The 23,931-nt window shown below is 41.5% G+C and overlaps 3 protein-coding genes across 3 annotated transcripts in view; 1 reads left to right on the top strand and 2 right to left on the bottom strand.

Annotated features, from left to right (window-relative positions):
* The window catches only part of LOC108095261, an 83,437-nt gene extending 60,855 nt beyond the window's left edge, over positions 1-22,582 (bottom strand). The window contains exon 1 of the mRNA XM_017196286.1: positions 22,478-22,582. The gene's annotated coding sequence lies outside the window, so the exon portion shown is untranslated. The remainder of the gene's footprint in view (positions 1-22,477) is intronic.
* Positions 3,534-6,103, top strand: LOC108095360. The gene has a single exon (XM_017196441.1). It carries the CDS (start codon positions 3,816-3,818, stop codon positions 5,883-5,885), a length of 2,070 nt encoding a protein of 689 aa, XP_017051930.1. The 5' UTR covers positions 3,534-3,815; the 3' UTR covers positions 5,886-6,103.
* On the bottom strand, positions 14,970-15,825 carry LOC108095362. Its single transcript, XM_017196443.1, has 2 exons — positions 15,703-15,825; positions 14,970-15,638 (listed from the first exon to the last, which is right to left on the bottom strand). Exon 2 carries the CDS (start codon positions 15,624-15,626, stop codon positions 15,090-15,092), a length of 537 nt encoding a protein of 178 aa, XP_017051932.1. The 5' UTR covers positions 15,627-15,638; positions 15,703-15,825; the 3' UTR covers positions 14,970-15,089.
* Positions 22,583-23,931: the final 1,349 nt, after the last annotated feature.

Here is a 23,931-nt window from a genome sequence, read left to right as displayed (position 1 = left end):
AAGGAAGTAAACCACCACCAGCACCACTGTCACACCCTACTAGATCCTGCACCACCGTCTAGTTTTAGGGTTCTGCTGCGTCTTAGTTATACTGTATTTTGTGTTGTTCTATATCTCCTCGGTGTGGTTCTCTGCACCTGCCTGCCCGCTGGCCAAGACGTCTTCTTGCGGGCCATCAACTGGCAAGTCACATAATGGAATTCCGAGCGGCATGCGATCGACACTCACCCCAAGGCCCCCTCCCCCCTTTTCAGAATTCGAACCCCCGTCTCTGGATATTTCCCTCCACAACGGGTGCACAGCACAGTGCGATCTTGTCCGTTGATCTTTTTGGTGCATTGGCTAAGTTAATTGGTTGTAAAACAATTTTTCGAATTAACATAAAAATGTTTCATTGGAAAAAATATTTATGTGTATGAAGGTCTCCCCCTCTCTCTCTCGCTCTCTCACTCTTTCTCTATCTCTCTCTTTGCGACTCAGTGGTGCAATTAACATTGGGTCTTTGGTTGGAGTCGCTTCGTTTGCGGTTCCGATCGCGCCCGCATATTAGCAGAGCACTCGGGAAACTTTGTGGAGAGGGCATTGTTTAGTGGAAGTATAATTTCCTACAGGGTTAGTCAAAAAACCTAATAAATAATTGAACATATATTGGCTTGATCCTTTTCTGCATGAACCGAAAGTTGTCAAACGATTGAGTGGCTTCTGATGTTGGGAAAAACAGAAGTCACTGGAGCATTTAGTACACCAAAACTGACGTCAATAGCTATCGTCATGATCACTCTGACAATCGAACCTGCAGTGGTCATTCGTCATTATCAGCGCTAATGTACGACGTGTGATATGCAATGTACCGCGACTGACGAACTGCGGATGGAACAAGAAAGCCGACACCGAACGCCCAACCAGCCAGACAATTGAATTGTTTCGGCTCTCCGGTTGACTCTTTTCGTACACCCACTCCAAAAAAAAAAAAAAAAACAGAAAAACAGAATAAAACCCCTTGAAAAACCCTCATCGCACCCCCACAAGCGGTACCCGCAAGACCATTCAACCATGAGCTGGCCACAAATGCAAATTGAATGAAATGGGAAATGGAAGTGCCACGAATTAAAGTGTGAGCCCGCGTATAAGTGCAGTTAGAAAAACATTGTATGGTTTGAAAGCTCCTTCTTAAAATTATCTAATTTTCTAAATAATTATCAACTGTTAGCAAATGCTTTGCGCGCATGCTTTGAAAAAAAAAGATTATAATTCCCAAGTGCTTTTTCTTTCCAATTTAAACACATTTCTTAAACTCCATTCTTACTATAGAAGTTTTTCTTTCAGTGCACATGAGTACAGGTTGCGCCGCAGAGAGCCGCGCAAATAAAGACAATGGAAAGGCGACTTTTATTGGTTCCATTCGATGATCAGAGCTCGGCTTCTGTGGCCGTCAGTTGTGGCGTACTTAGTGACACCATTAACACCAGCGGTACGTTGTTCCCTGCAGTACCCGATTTCCCCCTAGGCCTCTGGGCCTCTGAAAACCCGCGGAAACCCCTTAACTCCCTCACTTTGTGGCGGTAGCTGCTGGGCTACCAACACATCCACATCCGGCGTGCGCGCATGCGCAGCCCGTCTGTTGATTGATTTTGTTCCAATGCAAGGGTCGCCGCTTTTCTGGCCTTTCTCTCGGCTCGGCGACTCAGCTCGACTCCGAGTTTTATTGTAAGGCCGCCTGAAATGTTAAATGTTTATTGCAATCGGTGTGAAATTTCACACCGCAATGCTTAAATGATTCCCGCTCGCGAGTCTCTGTGTCTTTTTTCTTCCCCGTCTTTTCGTTTTTCTTTTTTAGTCAGCGAACGCAAGAGCAAATAAGGCGCTATTGGGCCAAAAACTATGGAAGGTGGCCTCAAAAAAGGGGGAGGTTATTATATAAGAATATGCAACAGTTTGACCAAAAATCTGTGAATGTAACAAATAGTTAAAGTCTCTTAAATCTCTTAAAGTTTTTAAATATAATATATATTAGCTGGAGTTGTTCACTTCAAGCCTCTAATCAACTTTCGTCCTTGAGGAAAGATTAAGTACTCAAATGGCTTTAAAATTTAATTACAAATAGGCTCCATGGGTTTACCACTTAAAGCTGCACACAACACCCGATCAACAAGTGTGTGAGTGCCTTTGGGTTCCCTCGAAAAAGTTCTCCATTCGATGGGCTTTGTGGTGATGTAGGCCCACTGCAATTGCAAGCCCTTCAAGTGCCGAAACCCCTTTCTTCGCTGCCGCATTAAATGCAACTGCAACTTCAACAATTGGCGTCACGCATGGCTGGGCGTTTGCAAACGACCCGAGTACGAGTACACAAAGAAAATGTACAGGACAGAGAACCAACCGGGAACAGGGAACCGAGAACTGGTAACTGGGAACTGGGAACTGGTAACTGGTAACTGGGAATAGGAACCCAAGCCCGAACCCAAGCCCAAACTCAATGTTACAGCATATAGGGCTGATTGAAAGATTATTTTGCGCTGATAACGCTAAAAACGTATGGATGGATGGGATGGCCCAACCGGCAAACAAACAACAACAACAACAAAAACAACAAGAACAAGAACAACAAACACAACATGTCAAATAGAGCGAGGCAAGAGCGGCACTAAAATTGCTGTTCGAAAATTGTTGCGCTTTGGGTTTGCGTGTTTGCATTTTTGCATTCATTGTCCGCCGCTGTCTGCGGTGGTCGCCGTCGTCATCAATTCGCAATGCATTTCCCACATTTTCAGGCCCAGCCAGACCAGCGACCATCATCATTAATAATATTGAAAAGCCCTAATTACGGTTAAGTGGCCCAAACGAGGCAAAAAAAAAAAATACAAGAGAAAAAAAAGATATATATGGATATATAGTAAAATAAGGAGAACAAAAAGAGGGCTTCCCATATCGAGAATATTGCAAAGGGCTCAGGCTCAGTTGGGTTTTGGGTTCCGTACCCCTTCGGCGTTACTGAAGCGGATCATCATCATCAGAACTGTGTGTGTTGTGTGTGTGTGTGTCTCCTCGCTCATTGCGTAAATCATTTTTCCCACCCCTAGGAAAGAGGACACAACTACTGCGCTTCTTCACCTGCCCAAGGTGCACCGCACTCCACCGAGCAACTCGCAACTCGCAGGTGCATCGGCCTTCGCTTCTGACCCTCGATTCTCGATTCTCTCGCTTTAATGAAATCATTTATAATTTTCCCTCCTCCCCTGTTGACGTTTGCGACGTCTTGCGGTCGACTTCGATGGTTTTCTTGGGTCTCCTGACCTCTCTTCCTTTTTTTCCCCGTTGAGTTTGTGTTTTCCTCCCGACGCTCAGTTGGCTGTTCATTGATAGGGGATAGTTTCGTTTTCGTTCTTAGCACGTGGCTACTGCTGGTGGGGCACCTGTCCAGCAGGCTCAGCTGCCCAAAAAGATCACTCCTAATGACTCTTACAATAATAACAATAATAATAATAATCCTGCTCAGCAGGCCACGAGCTATCAGACAGTAGGGCCCGGTTAATACGTTTGGATATATACTTTTCCAAGTGCCTTGAGCATTTATTTGTAAAATTTCGAAACCAGATAAGATTTCCATTTTTGCAGTAGACTTCAAAAACCAAAACGGACCGGATAGGCAAATAAAATTTGAAAGCAAAATTACAAAACACACACAATAAAAAAAGGCACTACACATTGCAGAAAGTTCAAGTAAGCCAAAAGAACCTTTCGGCCCAAATTCAAATTAGTTGTTCGTTCTTGTTAGTCATCGGAGGTGCGGTGCAATCCAACATTCAACATTCAGTGGCATGCAGCAGAATATCTGGAGCTCGCCGCAAGTGGGTGGTTCGGGTGGTGCTCTCAAGGCCCTGGCTCGGAATGTGGCCAATCATCTGAAGCTGAACAGGACCAGCATGAAGCGCGTGGTCGCCCAGGTGGTCGCCGAGCATCACACACTCGGCGAGGTGGCCGACTACAAGGGTCACATGTACTTTGCCAAGCCGGATCGCCTCAACTTCCAGGAGCTGATTGCCCAGTCCAAGGAGGCCTTCGATGATCTGGTCCTCCACGAGCCGCGCTTGGGCAGAAACCGGGGCAATCACCTCCGGCCAAGGAACACGTACAACTCGAAGGTGCATCTGCAGATGAAGGTATCACCGCCGCAATTGAAAATGCCAGCGAAGAAATCCTTGAGCGCTAGGAAGCTAACTTCAGTTAAAAAGGCGAAAAATGAGCTGCGCAGGAAGTGCTCCACCACCATTTTCCAGCTGGCGGATGCAGGTCGTCGCAGTCTGAACGGTGTTATCATCGACGACACGCATTTGCCGCCTAATGGTGAGCGGAGGGAGATCCTGCTGCACGTTCCTTCGGCCCACGCAAAGCGTCCTCGCAGGCGCCAGCCACTCACCAAGCCTGCTCCCCAAGCCAAGGACCAAAAGTCTCGACCGAGTCTGAATCGTATTCCAAAGGCTGAAATGGAAATGGAACCAAAGCTCCAAGCTCAGAAGTCCAACCAGAAACAGCTGAAAAGGCCCAGACCATCAAAGATTCTTAAGCAACGAGAAGAGAAGAAATCGCACGGGGAGCCAAAGAATCAACAGAACAACCTACAACCTCGCTCTCCCACCTCAAAGGGATCTCCTTCGCCAACAACCTCACTGCAAAAAGAGGCATCATCTGTTCAGAAAATAGGCCAACCCCTCCGCCCGAGAAAATCGCAAAGAAAAATCAGCGCCAGGAGAAATGCTTCCTTTCAGCGCATAAAAGCAGGAAACAGCACCCAAAACCACCAACCTGTCGTACATCATCCCGTAAAATCTTACTTGGTTAAGAGGACCCAAACCAGATCGAAGTGGAGGCCACTCAAAAAGAAGATTCCTCTGCTGCACAGAACCTACGAGAAGCCCTGGCTAATAAGACGCACCAAGAGGAGGCGTTTGAGTGGAGGATCCCATGGGCACAAGCTGCAGAAGAAGGAAAGTCAGGCGAAAGCAATCAAGAAACTGGATAAAATCGACGTGGAGTGGGTGGAAAAGTCCGATAGGGAGAAAACCGAACAGTCATCACCAAGGAGCGCCGCCAAAGTGGAGAAGGGGAAAAGTGCTGGTAAATTGAAGCCCAAAAGGATCACTCACGTGGCTCGTCAAATGCGCAACGTAAGCTTTCCGTGGTACACGCCCTACCAATTTCAAGGGGCCGCCGGAGCAACCCAGCGTCCGAGTGCTGGGGCAGGCGTACCACCCTATCAACTGCTGAAGGAGAAGACCCGCAAGCTGAGCCAACGACTGGCGGTGACCCAGCCAATGCCCCACCAAATGCGACGTGGCCAGAACTTCACCAGCCGCCAGAGGCACAATCGCCGCATGCAGGAGCGTCTGATGAGGGACTTGCAACGCGAGGAGGCCATCGACGAGCCACTGAGCCACGGATCGGGAGTGTTTCGCCGGTCTCGTGGTGGATGGCAACAACAGCAGCCACAAAAGCTGACTATTAGGGAGATGGAAAAGCCGGGAAAGTCGGAGAAACCAAAGCAGATCAAGGAGCATCGTTCTGTGGAGCGGGTGAGCTCACGCACCAAGCGTTTGGTCAAACAAGACAATCGCCGGCGCCAGCCCACCAACGCCTCCATGGTCCCGTCGTCGCCTCGAAGGATTACCATCACCGTCAACAAAAACTCTCCAAGTCGTTCGCTTTCCAGCCCTCGGATCCGGCGAAGAAACCGATCCGTCCCGGTGGACAGCAGCCTGGGCAGCATTGCTCTGATGGGCCAGCCGCAGCAGTCGAAGCACACTCTCACTCCGGCCAAACGCCACCTGACCATCGCATTCATGGACAAGAGATCGGAGCGCACCAATCCGGCCACTCAGATGTGGAAATGAGACTTGACGATTGATTCCTTATTTTGATCAGTTGGACGGTTCAATGACTCTGATCCCTGCCACACGACAATACACACACTCTTACTCTTTGGCACTCTCTTTTTGCAATCCTGCTGGATTATCCATGAATTACGTTTGTTTTGTTTCGTACCAATAAATTATCAAGTTGGGTGCTGATGGTGCCGTTATTCCCATATTGTACATATATACCTTATAAACACCTTAATTTTTTAACTGAAATTTAAATTTAAAGCTGCACAAGCGGTAATTCCGGCAGACATTGAACACATGTTGCCACACAGCTTTACAGCCTTACAGGTGTATCCCAACCAAAAGGGATTTCAACTTTCGCGACAAGGTCGGCAATCAAACCCCGTGTCAAATTTCTTCAACTCATAACCTTGCCATCTTCCCAATAATCCCAATCCCCAATACAAGCGCACCCTTTAAGGTCGGGAATTTTTATTTCATGCATATCACAAGCGGCAGCAGAACAACAGAGACAACAGCGCCAAATTCCATGGGGAGTCAAAAGTCAGACATTCGATAAGCTAAGCACAAAACTGACAGCCAAAATAAAAAAAAAAAAAATAAATACAAAGAAAAAAATCCAAAAAAAAAAAAAAAGGAAAAAAAACACGAGGAGGAAATAGTACATGTAAAGACTGAGGAGCAACAACGAGGCCATAATTTAAGCCACTAAAGTTTCGCGCCTTTTGTTCACCCGCCAAAAAGTTATTGAAAATCGCGCAAGGGTTGAGCCTTCGCCTTCCTTATGCGGCCAAAAAAAGGGTTCGAAATTGAAAAAGAAAGCGAACGTCAGGTGGCGGCGGTTGGTTGGTGGGTTGAGTGGGTTGATGGGTTGGTGGGTGGCTCATTGGTCGTTGGTGTGGGTGATTTAGTGTTAAATAAAAACTTTTAAATTGCCATTTGATCGTTTGTTTAGCGACAATAATGTCATCGTTCCCAGTCTTTTGCCTTCAATTGAATGCGCCCTGAAGTCCCGTGACAGGTTTATAGGTCGCTTTCTTCGCGACATTTGTATTTTGTATTCGTATTCGTATTCGTATTCGAAAAGGGTGAAGTAGTATAGAAGTATAGAAGTGAAGGAGGAGGTTGTTGGCCAACAAGCCAAAGCCAAAGCCAAAGTGGAAAGGGCAAAGGACCTCGGCGCCGTGACAATGACATTGTTTCGCTGACAGTTGTAGCAAATTTATTGAAAAGGTGTTCCCTGGCATTTGTTTCGTTCGTTTCGTTACGTTACGTTACTTTACTTTACTCCTCCTGCACAATTTTTTTTTATTTTCCGTTTCGCTTTTTGTGTCTTCGGGAATTGTCCAAAATTTATTGATATGTTGAAATTGCTTCTTGGCCTGCCATAAAAACTTTGACAGCTCCATTTTTTTTTTGTTTTTTTTTCGGTACGCTCATTGTAGTAAATTTGACAGCAATTGTTTTGTTTGACAGTTTGTCGTCTCCAGCAAAATGATGATGTCAATATGCAAAGCAGTTTTGCGGAATTGCGAGGGTGATGGCAGAGAACCCAATCGAGGGTTCTCAGCCCGAATGAATGCATGTTTAAAAGACTGAATGAATGGCTGAATGAATGGGTTATTGGCGAGCTGACAGCAGCCGTTGACAGCTTGCAGAATGTTTTTGCATTAAAAGGATTTCTTTGATCTTTTATTATTGGAGTTGCAGTAGCTTTAAGAAGCGAATCTTGGGCAAAACATAGATTAGTTATTTAAGTTAATGCTTCCGATACCAATATACTAATTTTGTTGAAGATGCAGATTCGAAATTCTTTTCGTAATCCTCATTAAACTTAGCTCTGATCTTCAGTTGACCAGCGCTATTTAAAGTTTGATTTTCACTTCGAAATTCGAGCGCAATAGCCACCATTTTCACCGCCATTTCCACGATATTCATGTATGAGTAAGGCCAACACACAATAGTCGACAGAGAGGGAGAGGAATATTTTGTATGAGACTGTTTCGTTTTTAGCTTAATCGGGCTAGAAAATCTCTAGAATTGGTAGTAGGAAGATGGTTAAAAACAAAAAAAAACGCGGCGAGCGTTCAACTTGAAAATATGCCAAAAGACAATTGGTTGTCGGGTGGCGGTGCGGTTGTTGGTTGTTGGTTGTTTGGCTGTTTGGAACGTTAAGGGCACGGCCTAGCCACCAGTTTTCAGTCTTCGGTCTTCAGGCCGCGTAGACTCGTAGACTCGTCGACTGTTTTTCTGGCTCGGCTCTCGTCTTCTTAGTCGCAGTCTTAAGTTTTCTTCAATGTTTAGCGAAGCGTGAATATTATTAGAGAGCCGAAAGGAGAGCGGCTTCGCCAGAGGGACAAAGGGTAGGCAGGCATTTATTAATAATTACCACACCGCGAGTGGGAAGGAGCGAGAGCGGGTACATCATAGTTGGAAATTTATTTGTTATTTATCTTTTTGGCATTATGCATGAATGGCAATAAAAAATCCACACACAGATAGCCCCGGCCTTACGTGTATATAGTTTTATTCTTGCTGCTGGCATAAATTGTTAACCAGAAATGCGGCAGCAGGAAAAAAAAAAAAAATAAAGTATCATAAAAGCCAGCAGCAGCAGCAGCAGCAACAACGAAAATTATAACAATCCATTCGCTCGTTGCTCTTAAGTTCTTGGAGTTTTCAGTTTTCAGTTCTCAGTTCTCAGGTGGAAACGACGTCGTCCCTCTCTGGGAGTTCAGTCAATAGATTTAGATCACTTTGCAATGCCAGAAGCACGGGGAAACGAGCAAAAGACAGAGCCCCGGCACAAAGAGTCGTAAAAATAATAAGCTAGGCACGACGACGATGGCGACAATCATGATATAGATGATGAACAGCAAGAAGTTTTTACTAGCTGCGAGTTCGGAGCAGTGCGTACCATAAATATACGGCGTTGGCTGGAGGTTATCAACTTCCCAATTCGGAGAGTTGACTCACACACACCGATATTAAATTGCATAATTCTGAAAGGTGGTAAAGCTATTTGTTTATTTAGTTTTGTGCTCTTGCTCACCACACAATCTTATTTATGAATCACAAGTATGATTTAATATTAGGAAAGAAAAAATAAAAATAGAAAAATACTTCTAAGAAATCATATTTTGATAAAATATCCAATAGCAATTTCTTGTAGAACAAAAAGGTCTTATGATTATGGAATCCAGCTTATATGTAATCACACTTCTAGAACAATTCCTGGTATGGCCATCTTTTGATTTGAACAATGATGATGTGGCCGATGCTAATCTTATTGACTTTCGTAACTGTACCAACCACATGTCAGAAGTGAGGAATAAAAAACTCAACGCTTGTTTTCCTTCTCTCGGTTGAGCTTCCATTATTTGTGGAAATCTGTGGAATTCCTTATCTGAGGAGGGCAAACAATGAAATAATTTCTATGATTCCCGAATGTGAAGTGTTATTATTGTTTAGGCACTCCGCTTATTTACTTATTTCCTAGGGGACAAAATTTCTCTAAGAATATTTCACAGTGCCTAAAAAACCGAAAAAAGAAATCACAAATTATTCCTGGAAAATTGCCCTCATGGCTTTGGCATGCTGCGGTTAGCTGGTGAAACCCAAACTGAAGCTGAACGACACCCAACACAACCAAAACACAAAAAAAAAAAAGTAACCAGAAATGAATTGTGTTCTCAGTTTTATATCTTATCGCTCTTACCGGAGACACATGCCCACAGAGACTAAATAAACCGAGTGCCGAACACCCCCGCGATTCATGCAACAAGCCGGGCCTGATAAGTCCAAGCAAATGGATTTTAGGGGCAACGAAATGCGAGTAGGCTTATCAGAGACCCAAAAGTGTATACCTACTATCCTACCTACACCTCCCTGACTGAGCACAGGTTGTGTACTTTGTCAGGGATCGCATTGTTTAGCGTGGAACTACTTAATATTTGCACAAGATCAACAAGTGCCAGCGATGCGGCAGCGTCAGCATCCAGAAAATAAAAGATGACAAGCGTTTGCGCAAAACCAAAACTATTCGAATAGATACAATTACAATGAGAAACAAATAATTCATTTGTACTAATTTATTGTTTAGTATTATGATTAAAATGTACTTTTTACCATCGTAAATATTAAAATATTAAATATTTTGCGTATAGCAAAAGCCCAACAACCACAAAATTGCCAATTGAGCAATTAATTTTTGCATTATCAAGCTTTGGCATCATCATCCACATGGGATCCATTTGAAATCAACTTTAAAAATACTACTTTCCCATGGAAAAAAACCAACAACAACAACAACCTTACCAATCGCACTAATCACACAATCTTCAACCAAACGAAAATCCCATCAACATTTTTTAAGGAAATACGTACAAACACCTCCCCTGAGAGCCAAACTCCACACCTCCCATGGGCCGTTGCATTCGAGAAATTTCAATAATTGCGGCTCATTAAAAGTGCCCAAATAATGGAAGCCCGCCCGCCGCACAAAACACACACTCTGAAAACACTTCAGCCCACCTAACACTTCCGATTATGAAATTTGTTTCGTTTGACAAAATGCCAAAAGAGAGACAGTTGTCGTTGGTCGGTTGGAAGTTGTTCGACAGACAAGACAGACAACGATGGTAATCACAGCATGGAAATATATCTATAATGTAATTACGGCCAGATCGAGGTGACTCTGTTGGTAGATGGAAAATCAAGTAAAACGCCAAAGCGATCGCAGAAAAGGCAACCAACCAGCAAAGACGACAACGACAACGACTGCGACTGCGACTGCGACTCATTAAAACAATTTTAGAAAATAATACAAAATAATTACAATAAATTATGATTACGCTTGACAGTGACAGTGGTGGCCACGAATGCCTGGACTCCATCGATGATGGTGGTATTGGTGTCTTCGGCGGATCTGTCTGTCTCTCAGTCTGTAGACTGAGTACCTAGTACCTACATAGTACCGCTACAGGTGCAACCAAGAGACAAGAGACAAGAGACGGCGTCACCGACTGGTGACGATGAGCAGTAACCACCGCCGAAGAAGCCAGGAAAACCAGAAGAGCAAAGACGATGACGACGACGACACCCAAGAATCACTGAACTGTGGCCAAAAAGTTCGTTGTTCATTTGCGCTCGACTCCCGGCTTCATTATGCTATGTAATCGAAATAGTTATGCCGGGGTATATTAGGCTACCGTAGTGATTAAGATCTAAGAAGCTTGATTTAGGAAATTCCCTTACATAATAATGTATCGTAGGTTTAAATATAGGATTAATAGCTAATAAAATCTTGTTGGATTCGTTACTTAATAAACTACCTCATACACTTAATTTACCTTCTACTTCAACTACTTTCTAGTACCTTCTACTACTACTACTATAATATATCTTATGTTTTCATTTTAACCAGAGTATCAACAGGTCGATTCGTCTTGCTTAAAGACCCATTCCCTGCCTCGATGTTTTCTGCCTTTCTTGCTTTCCGTGTGCACTTCACCTCTTCGCTTTAATTCAATTCAATTTGGCCACAGAAATAATTACAAACTGTCCAGGCTAACGCGCAGCGTGAGACACCGCAAAGTGGCGCCACCCAGCGCTGATGACTTGTACTACCCGGTCCAAGGGCACACACGTACTCCTTACATATATATAGCCATCCAATCCAAACTCAATCCAGAAGTGAAATTCTTCAAGGAATTTCGGGGAGTAGACCTCGGGCTCCAGGGGGAATTTATCAAAAGGCCATTAAAATCAAATTGAGGCGCAGACAAGCGACAAACAAGTCCAAATAAACGGAAATGGAAATGGAGATGGAGATGTCGAATGTGATGGACTGGCATGGAATGATGGACATGTGAGATCTGTATTGGACCTATACATCAGACGTCTCGATGCTCTGTCAAATGCACTTCTGGTGACATAAAAATCTCCTCGAATCGTTAAAAATGCATCATCATCAATTTTTGATGCATATTTAATGTAACTAGAGGCTCGCGCGAGTATCTTTGTATCTTTTCGATGGCAGCGAAGTGCACGAAGAAAAAAATTTGTCTTGCCTAACTGAGAGTCTTTAAAGGTTTTAAGTAATCCCTGAGAGTAGGATTTGTTTTCCGTGTAGATATGTGTCTCCACTTTAACTGCCAAGTGCGACATAAAAATTGATTTACTCTCAACGCTGCGTCGGCACACGAAAAGCGATCCAAAGGCCGAACGAGACTACGATTTGGACCATATCGAAGACATTATGGCTCAATTAGAGGCGTTAAATCGGTGTCAAGTTAAGTGAAGGGGATTGGGTCACGAGGCACGAGTGTCGAGTGACGATCTCCCCGGATATCCTAGGAAATGCGAATACAAATCCAATGATCCTGCCACTCCTTTGTCGGCATTTCAGAAGGCCTTGTTGGCAGGTCGTCGGTTAACCTCAGGTCTGGTAATCGCCTTCGCCCATTGAGCACACAAAGCACCCTAAATGCGAGCGACCGCAGCAAGTGAGCGCGAAATTTCACAGGCAAACACAAATATCCTCTTCCCGGAAACCTCAGATCTCAGTGTTTTATTATACGACGGTCGGTGAAAGTTCTTAGAGAATCTGCATCTTATCAGAAAACGAAAACAGACTTCGATTGAAGTCTTTGCGATCTACAATCCGCCTAGTTATATTTGCCTGCGAAACACTTGGCTGATTTCCGGTGGATTTCCACTAAAATCCGTAAATAAATGTCAAGTCAGGCTAACTTTCATAAATTAGACATTGAACCCGCCAAATGGGCAACCAAATGGGCAGCCACAATGGCATTGTGAAATATGAAATAAAAAAAACAATAATGCGAGCATAACAGAAAGAAACGGCGCAGCTAATTTTTTTATAGTGTGAATCTAGCTTTGAAAGTTCACTAAAACAATATACTAAATGTATGTATGTACGCATTGAGAGCGGGGTCTACGCTTTAATAACTTTCGGATCCATCTGCTTCGTTGCACGACTTTTAGTGGGGTGTTTAGGTTTTCCGATCTTACTTGGGCTCATTTGAATATAATGTTAGCCGCTGCTGCTGCTTGGTAATGTTGTAATTTTTGAACAGAATACCCATGTCTTGTTGCCTTTATTGCCTATCGTTGGCATTAATATAGTATATCCACCATCACCATTACGACGTATCTTTCGAAATTAAGACCAGAGAACTCCAGAGAAGCTCTCATCCATAAACCCACACCCCCGGTTTTACGGTTTTACAGGTTTCCTCCACTATTTTCCAATGGCATTCCCCTACGAACTCTCGAGATTCCCGAAATGAGCTCGGCTCACCTTCGAATGCCTAGTCAACTGGGCCAAAAAGCCACCCACCGGCAAATGGCCGACCGAAAAATATTTAATTTATGCAAAAAAGCGACTATAACCTGGATATATGGATATATATGGATGTGAATGTGGGATTATATGTGGTGTGGTGTGGTGTGGTGTGTACTACTACGTATTCAGGGGAAACTCCGCGCGTTCATTTCCCAGGGGCTACGCTAATTAGCTAAAAACAAAACCCTAAAATAAAAAATACATAACTAACAATGAGCATGAAATTTGAAAAATTTTTCATTTCTTTCCCATTTTCTATGTTCTCTATTATGGTTTATCATTTTTCTTGTTTTTGTTTTTGTTTCTATATTATGTAGTTTTTGGTTTTTGTTAACTCATATTAGAGGCATTCGTCCAGAAAACGAAATTCAAAAATGGCGCACACTCGAAAAAAAAACAAGAAAAAGAAAAAGAGCAGGTGGAATTTGAGCAGCCACCGATAAGACAACAGACCGGAGACGCTTGGCTGGCTGACCGACTGACTGACAGACTGATTTTGGCTTATTCGCGACTGTACGCTCTGTATTTTTGACTTCTTCGCGTCTTGGCTTTTTGGCTTTTCGTGTTTTTTTTTGGGGGGCTGTGATCCATGACCATCGCCATTTTTTATGATTTGCCAAAATCAACAGAAACTTTCTTTTTACCTTTGGTCGGGGGTCAAAGAGCCAAGAGATCGCTGGCAAGTCGCGTGAAAATCAAATCCGTGATCAAAGTTCGCACACAGTAATTGCCGGTTAGTGGAAAGGTTTTTAGGGCAGCATAAACACACTTAGGTTTTGGGTTATTTTCTTTAAATTTAAATTTTCAGTTAGGTAAAATCTAAGATCTAAGAAAACATTTCTAAATAACAAATAAAATGTATGATAGAAAAGCCTTGATTAAATGCTCAATTAAATTCGATGAATGCCGCAGGTAAAAATGTATCTGCATCAGCATATTTTATTCTTGTTATTTTGTTTTGTTGTATCAGATCTCGTTGAGTATCTGCAACTGCAGAGAGCATTAGAATACCTCAGATGCAATGCAATGCAATTTCAGTGTAAGCAATAAAATTTACTTTTATTAAAGAAAAACGAACCAAATTCAAAAGAATTTTTCGCGACTTGTTTTGGCGTCAGCGGCGACAAGCACATAAATTTAAAACCACCTACACATAAATTTTTGCTAGAAACAAAAAATAAACTGCAATAATCATTGCAGCAGCAAGTGCAACTGTCAACTATTAAATGACATTTAACATGCCCACGAAGTGTCGCAGGGTGGAGATCCGTTGGAAAAAAGTCGGCGGGGCTGGGGGATTGAATAAGACAGACCACCTCGCACCACCTCGCGCACCACCCCGCACCACCGAAGCACTCAGCCAAACGGGCATTAGTTTCTTAAAATATCATTTCAAATTTGAAATCAAGTCATCAACAGCACCGTTCCGTTCCATTCCATTCGCCATTCGGCATTCGGCTTCGGCTACCCTCCTCCACTGGTCACATATATCTCGGATTCAGATTCAGATTCAGATTGAGATCCGAGGCAGCGCTTTTATCAGCCAGCGAGTGTATGGATAATTTCAATTATAATTTATATGCGATCACGCGGCTATTTTAAGACAAGTGACATCCCATCCCTGCCATTTCCCCTTCATATGGTGGATTGTCCAGTAATGTTTTCATTGGATAAATAATGGTCTTTGAACACACTACACTTGCCTGTATAAAACTAATACGAGATTTGCCAAAAGAGTGTATATATATTAAATAAAACTATACAGATTCCAGATTCACACTAAATTTTCCATAAACCAAAGGACTGCCACTTTCTGATTTTGGAAATATAATCCCGTGAAGCTTTTACTTGGGCTTTCCATTCGGATTTTTCAAAACAAACATCGACTCCTCTAGATCGAGAAAATTTTGCATTATGATTTCGTTCTTCTGCCGCTCCGTGTGCAGTGCCCTGGCCAACTTGATCAGCTCCTTGGCCAGTTCCTTGGGGTCGCTGACTTGTTCCAGAAGAGCTTCTGGACTATCGTATCGGTTCCTTAGGGGATTCACCGAGCCACCGGCCGTCTTAACAAACGGCACACACTGAATGGCCATCTCAGCATCCTTGGGCCTCTGGTGGAGCAGTTCTTTCAGATGAGATTCGTACTGGGTCTTCCTTATTTTACGCTGCTCCAATTCATTGCGTTTTGGACCCAAGCGCTGCATCAGTTCTTCTGGTTTTGCGGGTTCCTCTGGAAGTAATTCAGTTTGTTGGTCGTTTGGCAATGTGCTGGTGCGAACAGTTGCCGATGTCTTTTCACATCCTTTCGTTTTCTGGTAAGACATTCCCAGGCGAAAGGATCGTACTCCTCCGATCATCAAGGCCTTTCTCACACGAAGCATTCTTGCAGTGGACTTAAATTGGATTCAATAATTTATTTAAAATGGAATAAAACACCAGAACTACTTCTTTTCTTACCAAAAGTGGTAATTTTTCAAGTAAAAACAAAGATTTTTGATTTCCAAGTTGCCGATTAAATGAATTTGAAAGAATATGACTTTGTTTTAGATAACCAGAGTTTAATTTCAGGGTTTGCTTTGCCAGAAAATAACAACCAAACCCAAGAAAACAGTTTCGAGAGATGGGAGTTGCTATCGCATGAATTTTCGATATGATAAAGAGCACGCAATATGAGCATTACCACCCCACTTCATCACAAAATCGGGTATATTATTCATTATTTCGAATAACTTAATCAGCGACGAAAGAACACAGGACAGGAAAAATTCTTGCATGAACTATTTTCCACATATACACATTCGATGAAAAATTAGATTTGCGTTTTGCATACAACCAAGGACTCGAGTTTCCCCCACAGAAAAAAAATATAACCATTACAGCTAGAAGTCGCAGTCGCATTTTGATTGATTTGAATGTTACGTTGAGTGCGCAGCTCTGCTCCGGCTTGTATGTGTGACTGATGATTGATGGACTTGCCAGTACCCTGCACTCCCCAACTCCCAACTCCCGATTGCCGAGCACCAGACGGCCATCAAACAATAAATCCTTATTCCCAAAAAAAAAAAAACAAATACGATTTAGCCTTGAACAGGAAAAAAAAAACCAATGCGGAAAGAGAAAAAATAAATGTAATTTCCAGGGTCTGACAGGCGTGTGTCAAATTCGACGACATGCGAATTTTAATAAACAACAAATTGGCAAAAGAAAGAAGTGCAGGAAATATAAGAAACAGTAGTTAATAATTGGGAATGGTTAATACATTCAGTTCATAGAGGTATGCCTCTTCAAAATCGGATCGAAATGAAAAAGTTTTGGGGTTAGAAGTTCTGGGTTTGTGTCACTTTTCTGCAAACTTGGAATAAAACTTGCTAATTTGGAATAAAAAATTGCAGAACATTGATCAAAAATTGATAATAAACTAATGATGCAGCTAGTTAGATATTTTTATAACAAATTTAAAGAGATATGCCACTTGTAAATCGGATAAAAATTAGAAAAATTAAGGGTTCAGAAGTGCTGGGATCTAATTACGCAGTTTGATAGGGAATCAAACTACAAGTTAAATTTTTTTTTAATTCACCCATTTTCCACAGTCAACAACTCCTTTGCAAAGTGGCAAGTAAATGGCCGGGAGACCGCCGTTTTGGTTAATATCTTTAAGTGATTACTGGCCTTCTTCCCAACCTGACCCAGAAAATGCTGTGCTTTTCAGAAGCTGAAAGCTCACGTGTGTGTGGGAGCCGAAACTCCAACTCGAGCTGAATAAGACGATCCAAAGAGAGACGATCGCCGGATGTGGTTGCGTAGAAATAGTGGTGACCCCACCAGCCAGCCAAGTCACTCTTTTGGGAGCAGCGATGAAAAACGTTAAAATAGAGGGGAACTAAATAAAAGCAACAGAGAGACAGCCACTGAAAGTGTCAGCAGCATGCAATGCAGACTTTCTGTTTGTCTTAGGTCGCTCCGGGTAACTACTAAAATAATAACAATAATAGTACATACTACTAAGTCAAAATGCCAACTTCCGAAAGCCGAAAGCCGATCTCCGTCATTACTCCATTTTTACCACAATTAAAAGGTGGATGTTGGGTCTTGAGTGTTTGGGTGAATGTCTTTCCTATCTCTCCCCACTTTAATTCATTTCGGTTTATTTATTTTTTAATTTCCATGTGTAGACCTTTCATCTCGCCACTCTCTGTGTTTGTCTTTTTTTCTTTCTTTCTTTCTGTTTTTTTTTTTTTTTGTTTTGTCTTTTCTTTTCTCCCTGGGCATCATCGCCGGGGCTAATGTCAACATCCGTGGAGTAAACCTAGACCAAAAAGGGAATGGGGATCAGAGAGCATATCGGAGTTACGGATTTACCGGGAAATTTCAAGATACCCCAATTACTGAAAAAGTCACTTTGGATAAAAAGATATACGACCTTTATTAACACTCGACTTTAACAGGGAAGTTACGCCACCTAATTCATGTAAATGCATATAAATATTATATATTAAGTGCTTTTTAAGTACAAACAATATTAAAAAGTTGACTAAACATATCAGCAGAACAAAAAAAAAAAAAAAAAAACCATCAAATGGTGGGAAACAAAATAAGAAATTACTCACGCATCCATGGAGTACAGGTGCCCCTTCTCCGTGGGTTTCAATTTCCCATCGCAAATTATAAGCCACGATGGGAACCCATCCGATCTGTCCAATCCCATCCGATTCAATCCCAGTACCAAGTACCCACTATCCAGTACCCAGTACCCAAGTATTATTCCATTCCGAGCCCCGAGCTTCGTGCGTGTAAAGTTTTGCTTTTGTCGCGGCATTATTTTTTCGAAAGTCGCTTAACTGACAATTTAAGCGAAAGATAGATGGAAATGGGATAAAACGCGATCCGTCGCACGCAACACATTTTGATTTTTTGTGGGTGGGCGGAAAAGTCTGTCGAAAGTCCATAAAAAAAAGGATTCAATATAAAAATTAATGTAGGACCGCCTTGCCAGGAATCGCTAGCCAAATAGAACGGGTAGCAAGAATGCAAGAATGAATTACGATAAGCAGCAGGCGGCCACCCACCAAAAACAACAAGGATAAACAACACGAGTCTGAAGTCTGAAGGAAGGGAAGTGGGCGTAGTGAAGGGATTTCCAGGGGGCCGCCAGCGAAAGGGGCGAAAAATTGCACCAAAATTAATAAGGAGTTGGAAAACAAAAAAACCAAAGAAATTTCAACTTGTGTAACAAAATCTTTCTCCGAAGTTAACTCAAAATGTTATGTTTTAGCGACTTAAAATACGGGCTACGGAAATTAGCTCTCTATGGAAAATAATAAAATAAAGGTTTTGTTATTTATCTTTGGGAAGTTTTAGCATAAAATGCAAATTTAAACTATAGGTTCTACAAGCCGAAATAAATCAAATTTTTTTACAAGTTAAACGAATTTTATTTTTTGAATAAAATGTAATTTATTGTTTTTTTTGGAATCTAAAGGATATCGTAATGCGAAATACCTCTCATATTTGATTACAGCGCACTTCAGCCAATGGGAAAAAATACAAATTTATTGAAAGTTTATAAAAATAACAAAAGAATAAAAGAGTGAAGAATGGAAAATCCAAACCGAAAACCGAAAGAAAGGAGGCGAAGTAACCCAAACACAGCATAACAATTGCTTGCCGGTGTCGGTTGTGGCTTTCTTCCTACTTTTTTAACTACAGCAACAGACGGTGTCGCTGGGCTTTTTATGGGGGGCGGAGGCGGGGGCGGTGGATGTAGTAGATGGTTAAGACGGCGTCAACATAGCTGGGCGGCATATTGCAGCCTTTGATTCCTTTGATTCCTTTTCCTTTATTTTTTCTGGCCTCAGTAAGGAGTGTACAACCCACAACCCACAAGGATTAAAAAAGGTAAAGGGGGAAGAACATTTTATTGTTACACCAGAAAAATAACAACAAATCAGGACGGGGGGCAACAGAGGGTTAAGGCGGAGGACGACTGCAGGGCGTCGCATTTTGGCTACGTTTCCGTTTCCGTCAAAGACGAAGTCAAAAGTCCAAAACCCGAAGTCGAAGTCGAAGTCGAAGTCAAGGAATATCGAAGGCGATTACAGGGCAAACGAGAAAAATTGTAAACAGTAAAACCGGGGGTGTACAGTAAAAAGGCAAAAAAAAAAGGGGAAATTATAATAACTTTTTTTCTGTTCTTTATATATATATATTTTTTTTTTTGCCTGCTGGACAACGGCAGCTGGTGGCCGCAGTGGGGTTAAGGAAAAAAGGGGTCCAAGGGCGAACGGCAGATTGTTAGTCTTGCTTAAGAAACGCTGTTTACATTTTTAATAATGCAATAGCAGCGAGAACCAAAAAATCGAAAGGAAAAAATAATTAAAACTAAACATTGAGCAGTTCAGAAAATCTTCGAAAAAAAGTAACGCAACCAGACAATAAGGTTTTTACTAAACAGCTCAATTTTACCTGGCAATATTTTATTTTTCTTAAAAAATAAACCCGTAACATAAATGACAAGTATATTTTTTTAATAGATCTGAAAACTATATCTTAATAAAATTCGCATTTCTTAAATATTTTATAAAAATGTTTCGAGTAGTTAAAATTTTTACGTGTACTAGGCTTTCAAGGGAGTTGAGCTCAATAAACTGGCGAAACAATTGCCAACCTTCTCCCAATCTTTCGAGGCAGTAATGATTGAAGTCTGGAGACCCCCCGTTCGAAAACCCCCGGATTTTTCTACAATTTACAATTTTTATTACCTAATTTCTGCGAGTCAAATTAAAAATTAATTATATACATCCAACAACAATATGGCACAAAACGGTAATACAAATTCACGAAAATCAAGCACAGCAATTTTTTGATTTTTTTATTTTTTTGATTTCTTGATGACGCTTTTTTCCTTCTCCATCGCAGGCATTGTTGTTGTTCGAAATAATTCAATTAAATGACGCCACACGATGATTGCCCAAAAGGGGCGGGGAAGGAGAGCGTAAATAGGGAGGGGGGTTGATATGGTTATGGTTAGCTGCGAGTTAAAACGTACGACGCAATTAAAAACTTCCTGATTAAAGCCCCAACCGAAGGCAGCAAAATAATGAGACATCGCTGAAATAAGAGAATTAAAAGCACATAGAGACCGAATCTGAAATGGAAATGGAATCGGAACCCGAATCTGAATCTGATTCTGAATCGACTACTAAGAGCTACGAGATCGCCTGGCACACACAAAGACATCAATTAAGTGGCCACATGATGAGTAAGTAAATGTGACTTTCGGCTTTATTTAAATTTAATTTATGAAACAACCGAAACCGTAAAATTGAAATCCCGCATTTCTGCTTCAGCAGAGCTGCATAAACGAGCCAAAAGTTCAATTAAAGAAAAGTGATGAATACAATCGATAAATCAATAAATATGTTATTTTAATTGAGGGGAAAAGTTTTTTAACGATAAGAACAAAACCATTGATTTTTACGACAACAAAAAATGAAATCACAAACTACATATACCTTTGTTTCGCGATTTTTATTCGTACTGAAATCTGAGGCAACATTTTTGAATTTATCATTTAGTAGGTAATGCAATAACAATAAAATATTATTATTAACAACCAGTTTTCCAGGCGACTGTTATTATTATTGCTGTTTTTTCGGGCTGCCAGACAAAAGTACAGTCTGTCCCAAAAATAATCTTTGTTCGACGAGCAAAAGCTTTCGGTAACGTGGTCAGTTAACTTCTGGCAGTCACTATGCGAACTCGAGTCATGACAATAAAGGAAATAAAAGTGGAAAAAGTCACCAGTTTATGACAGCAATTAAGTAATTTTTTAAACACTCCCCGCACTTGGCCAGCACACAGTAGCAGCCGAAAAAACCAAAAACCAAAAACAAAAAGCAAAAAAGAGTAACAAAAACTTCCCAAGTCAAACAAATATGGATCTCGTATATGGTTATAACTTTTTGCCTTTAGTGTGCGAGTACCTTACTTAGGCAACATCGTAAGCAACAAAAATTGTCATAAAACTGACAAAAATATACGTTAATTACCTTTTAAAGGTTTTTCAAATTAAACTCGTTAAAATATAATGGTTCTCTCTCCGTCTCTGTTTAATTTTTTGGCTCTTTCGGTGTGCAAGTGGGACGGCAAGAAAGCACCGTTCCAAAAAAGATCGAAAAGAGGCATTCGGCAGAGACATTGCATATACAACGTGTGTAGGTAATTAAATCTCTGTACAAGTTTATTACAAAATATGATTTTAGTTCACACACATCCAACAGAGATTCAAAAAAAAAAAGGTCGAGGGAGACGGGAAGACGGTGGAAGTACTAGAGCGAAAAAGACGGCCTGACTCGGAGCTTTAATATGGCTCACAACAATATGGCGGTATTTTTTGGAGTTTCTCGTTTTACCATTTGATTATTAATGGGGTTCTCGGAAACTTAGGTATACAGTAATTCTGTGGGAACCATTTTTTGGTGAAAGAAAATAAACGGGATTATATAGTATGCTAAGCGAGTGTGTCAAACAGTCAAAAGTGTTCTATAGTCGCAATTTTAATAAGCAGCTCAGAACAAAAAAGGCAATCAATATTTATCTACTTTTGACCACAAAAATAAATATTGTAATAAAATAGAAAGGTAATGATACTGTATCCACTGTAAAGCTTTATAATTAAGTAAATTGCCTGTTAACAATAAATATTAAAGGCAGCTGCCAAAACGGAAAAGCAGCTGAAAGTCCGTGAAAATCACAACGTATACGTATTCGTATTCGTATGTTCAGTTGTAAGGGGTTTCATTCAGTCGTCGGTTTCGGGTATCAGGTTAAAGCCACCGGCAACAGCAACCGCGAATAGTTGGTAACAATAATGAACGAGGCTAAATTAAACGAACGAAGCGCTTAGCTTTTGGCTCCTTGCCCTTTTCCCTTATGGGCCAAAAAAAAAGTAGGATAATATCTCCCTAGAGTCCTGTTTGTCCAGTTTATACCTATTTATTTGGGTCTATATAAATACATATAAATTTTGTGAGTGTTCAAGGTACTTTGCATATGAATTGAAGTTCGGAAGTGGGCTTCATTTCAGTCCCTTCAGTAAAGGGAAAACCCTTCTCTATGTTTTCTTTGACTTTTTCCGATGAAATTTAGTCTTTGTTAATGAAACCAATTTATCACATTTTAATAATATCAAATACCTTATTTTTTATATAAAGAAATATATTGAACTTACTCCACTGTTCCATCGCTTTGGTGCTACAACATTTCGGACTTCTAGAACAAAAGTTCTCACATGCAATGTGTGTAGGTTAGCCCCATCGTCTTTCGTCATCTATCGGCGATGTGTGCAAATACGCTGCAAATATACACACGAAATGTAAATATGTATAAGTTATATTCGTGGATACATATGGAAAATGCCACTATTGTTTTTAACAGAGGCGGTGTACAGGTGTTTCGGAATGAAAGGGAAAATAATAATAATTAATTTGTCTTCTATTTATCCAATTACAAACTTTCAAGCTGCAAATAGATGTAAGATTATTTAGGTCCCTTCAAAAATCGCCGCCACTGTTCCAAAAAAATATAGCCAACAAAGAGGAAAGTCCCGCAATGCCGACGTTGACTTTATTCGTATTCGTTTTAAATGGAAATTAATTTATGCGAATCGATAAGCCGTCGGCTGCCCGTTGAAGTAAAAAAAAAGAAAAAGGTAAAAGGGAGTTAAGTTAAGAAATAACTGAAGCCGAAGGACTCCCCTAGCTGACCACTAGGTGGCGCCACGATCATTTTGACTCGCAAGCGAACGAACAACACAACGGCGCACATTTCATTTCATTTCAGGACCTGTCAACCCTTCAACCCCTGTGATACGATGTGCGTGTCCTGGCCAGCGAATTCTTTTCTGTTTCCAACCCCCCTTTAACTAACCATTTTTTGGTTAGTCACTGGTCAGTTAAATGGTTAATTGAAGTCATTTCTCTAGCCCTCGTTTGGGTTAACTTGACTCCTCGACTCGACGACTGTTGCCACCAATTGGTCATGTGCATTTTATTATTGAAAGGTGATAACAGTCCGGTGAACAACGAAAAACGGGGGTGTTAAATGGGGTTAAGTCTCCTGGCAGTTTGGACGCATGTCTGGGCATACCGGGCGGTGTATTAATGGGGGTCTCTCACCTTTTGAGCGCCTCAGCTTAAAAGGTGGGATAGCCCTTTTTATCAGCTCGAAGTTATACGATAATTTTCGGGTTAGCCAAAGCCATCAATCTTTTCGACTGCTTAATACTAGTAACAAAATGATGTTATGGCAATAAGAATTTAGACTATTTTCCATTGTAAATCTATTAAAACTAAAATCTAAGCGGCGGCTCTACCCAAGGGGATTTAGTGGAATTTATCACAATTTGGCACGTCGATCATGGTTGGCGGCAATCGTTAACCCGAATATCGATAGACAAACAATGATGATGATCCCAGAAAGTCGGGCTGAATACCGACACGTGCCCCCGCGATGCCAAAAGCTCGAGACTCTCGAGGGAGTTCTGCGTAAAGATTTCGATCATTGTGCTCGCGATGATCACGATGATGATCGTCGTCCGTCCCAATGCAGCGCACGCATAAGTCATAAGGGAGTTGTGGGGATGTGGACTTGATAAAAATTATTACACCATTATGGGTGATCACG

This window comes from Drosophila ficusphila, unplaced genomic scaffold (genome assembly GCF_018152265.1).
Source record: "Drosophila ficusphila isolate 14025-0441.05 unplaced genomic scaffold, ASM1815226v1 contig_198, whole genome shotgun sequence".
Taxonomy (NCBI): Eukaryota; Metazoa; Arthropoda; class Insecta; order Diptera; family Drosophilidae; genus Drosophila; species Drosophila ficusphila.
This window is presented reverse-complemented; position numbering and strand designations above follow the sequence as displayed.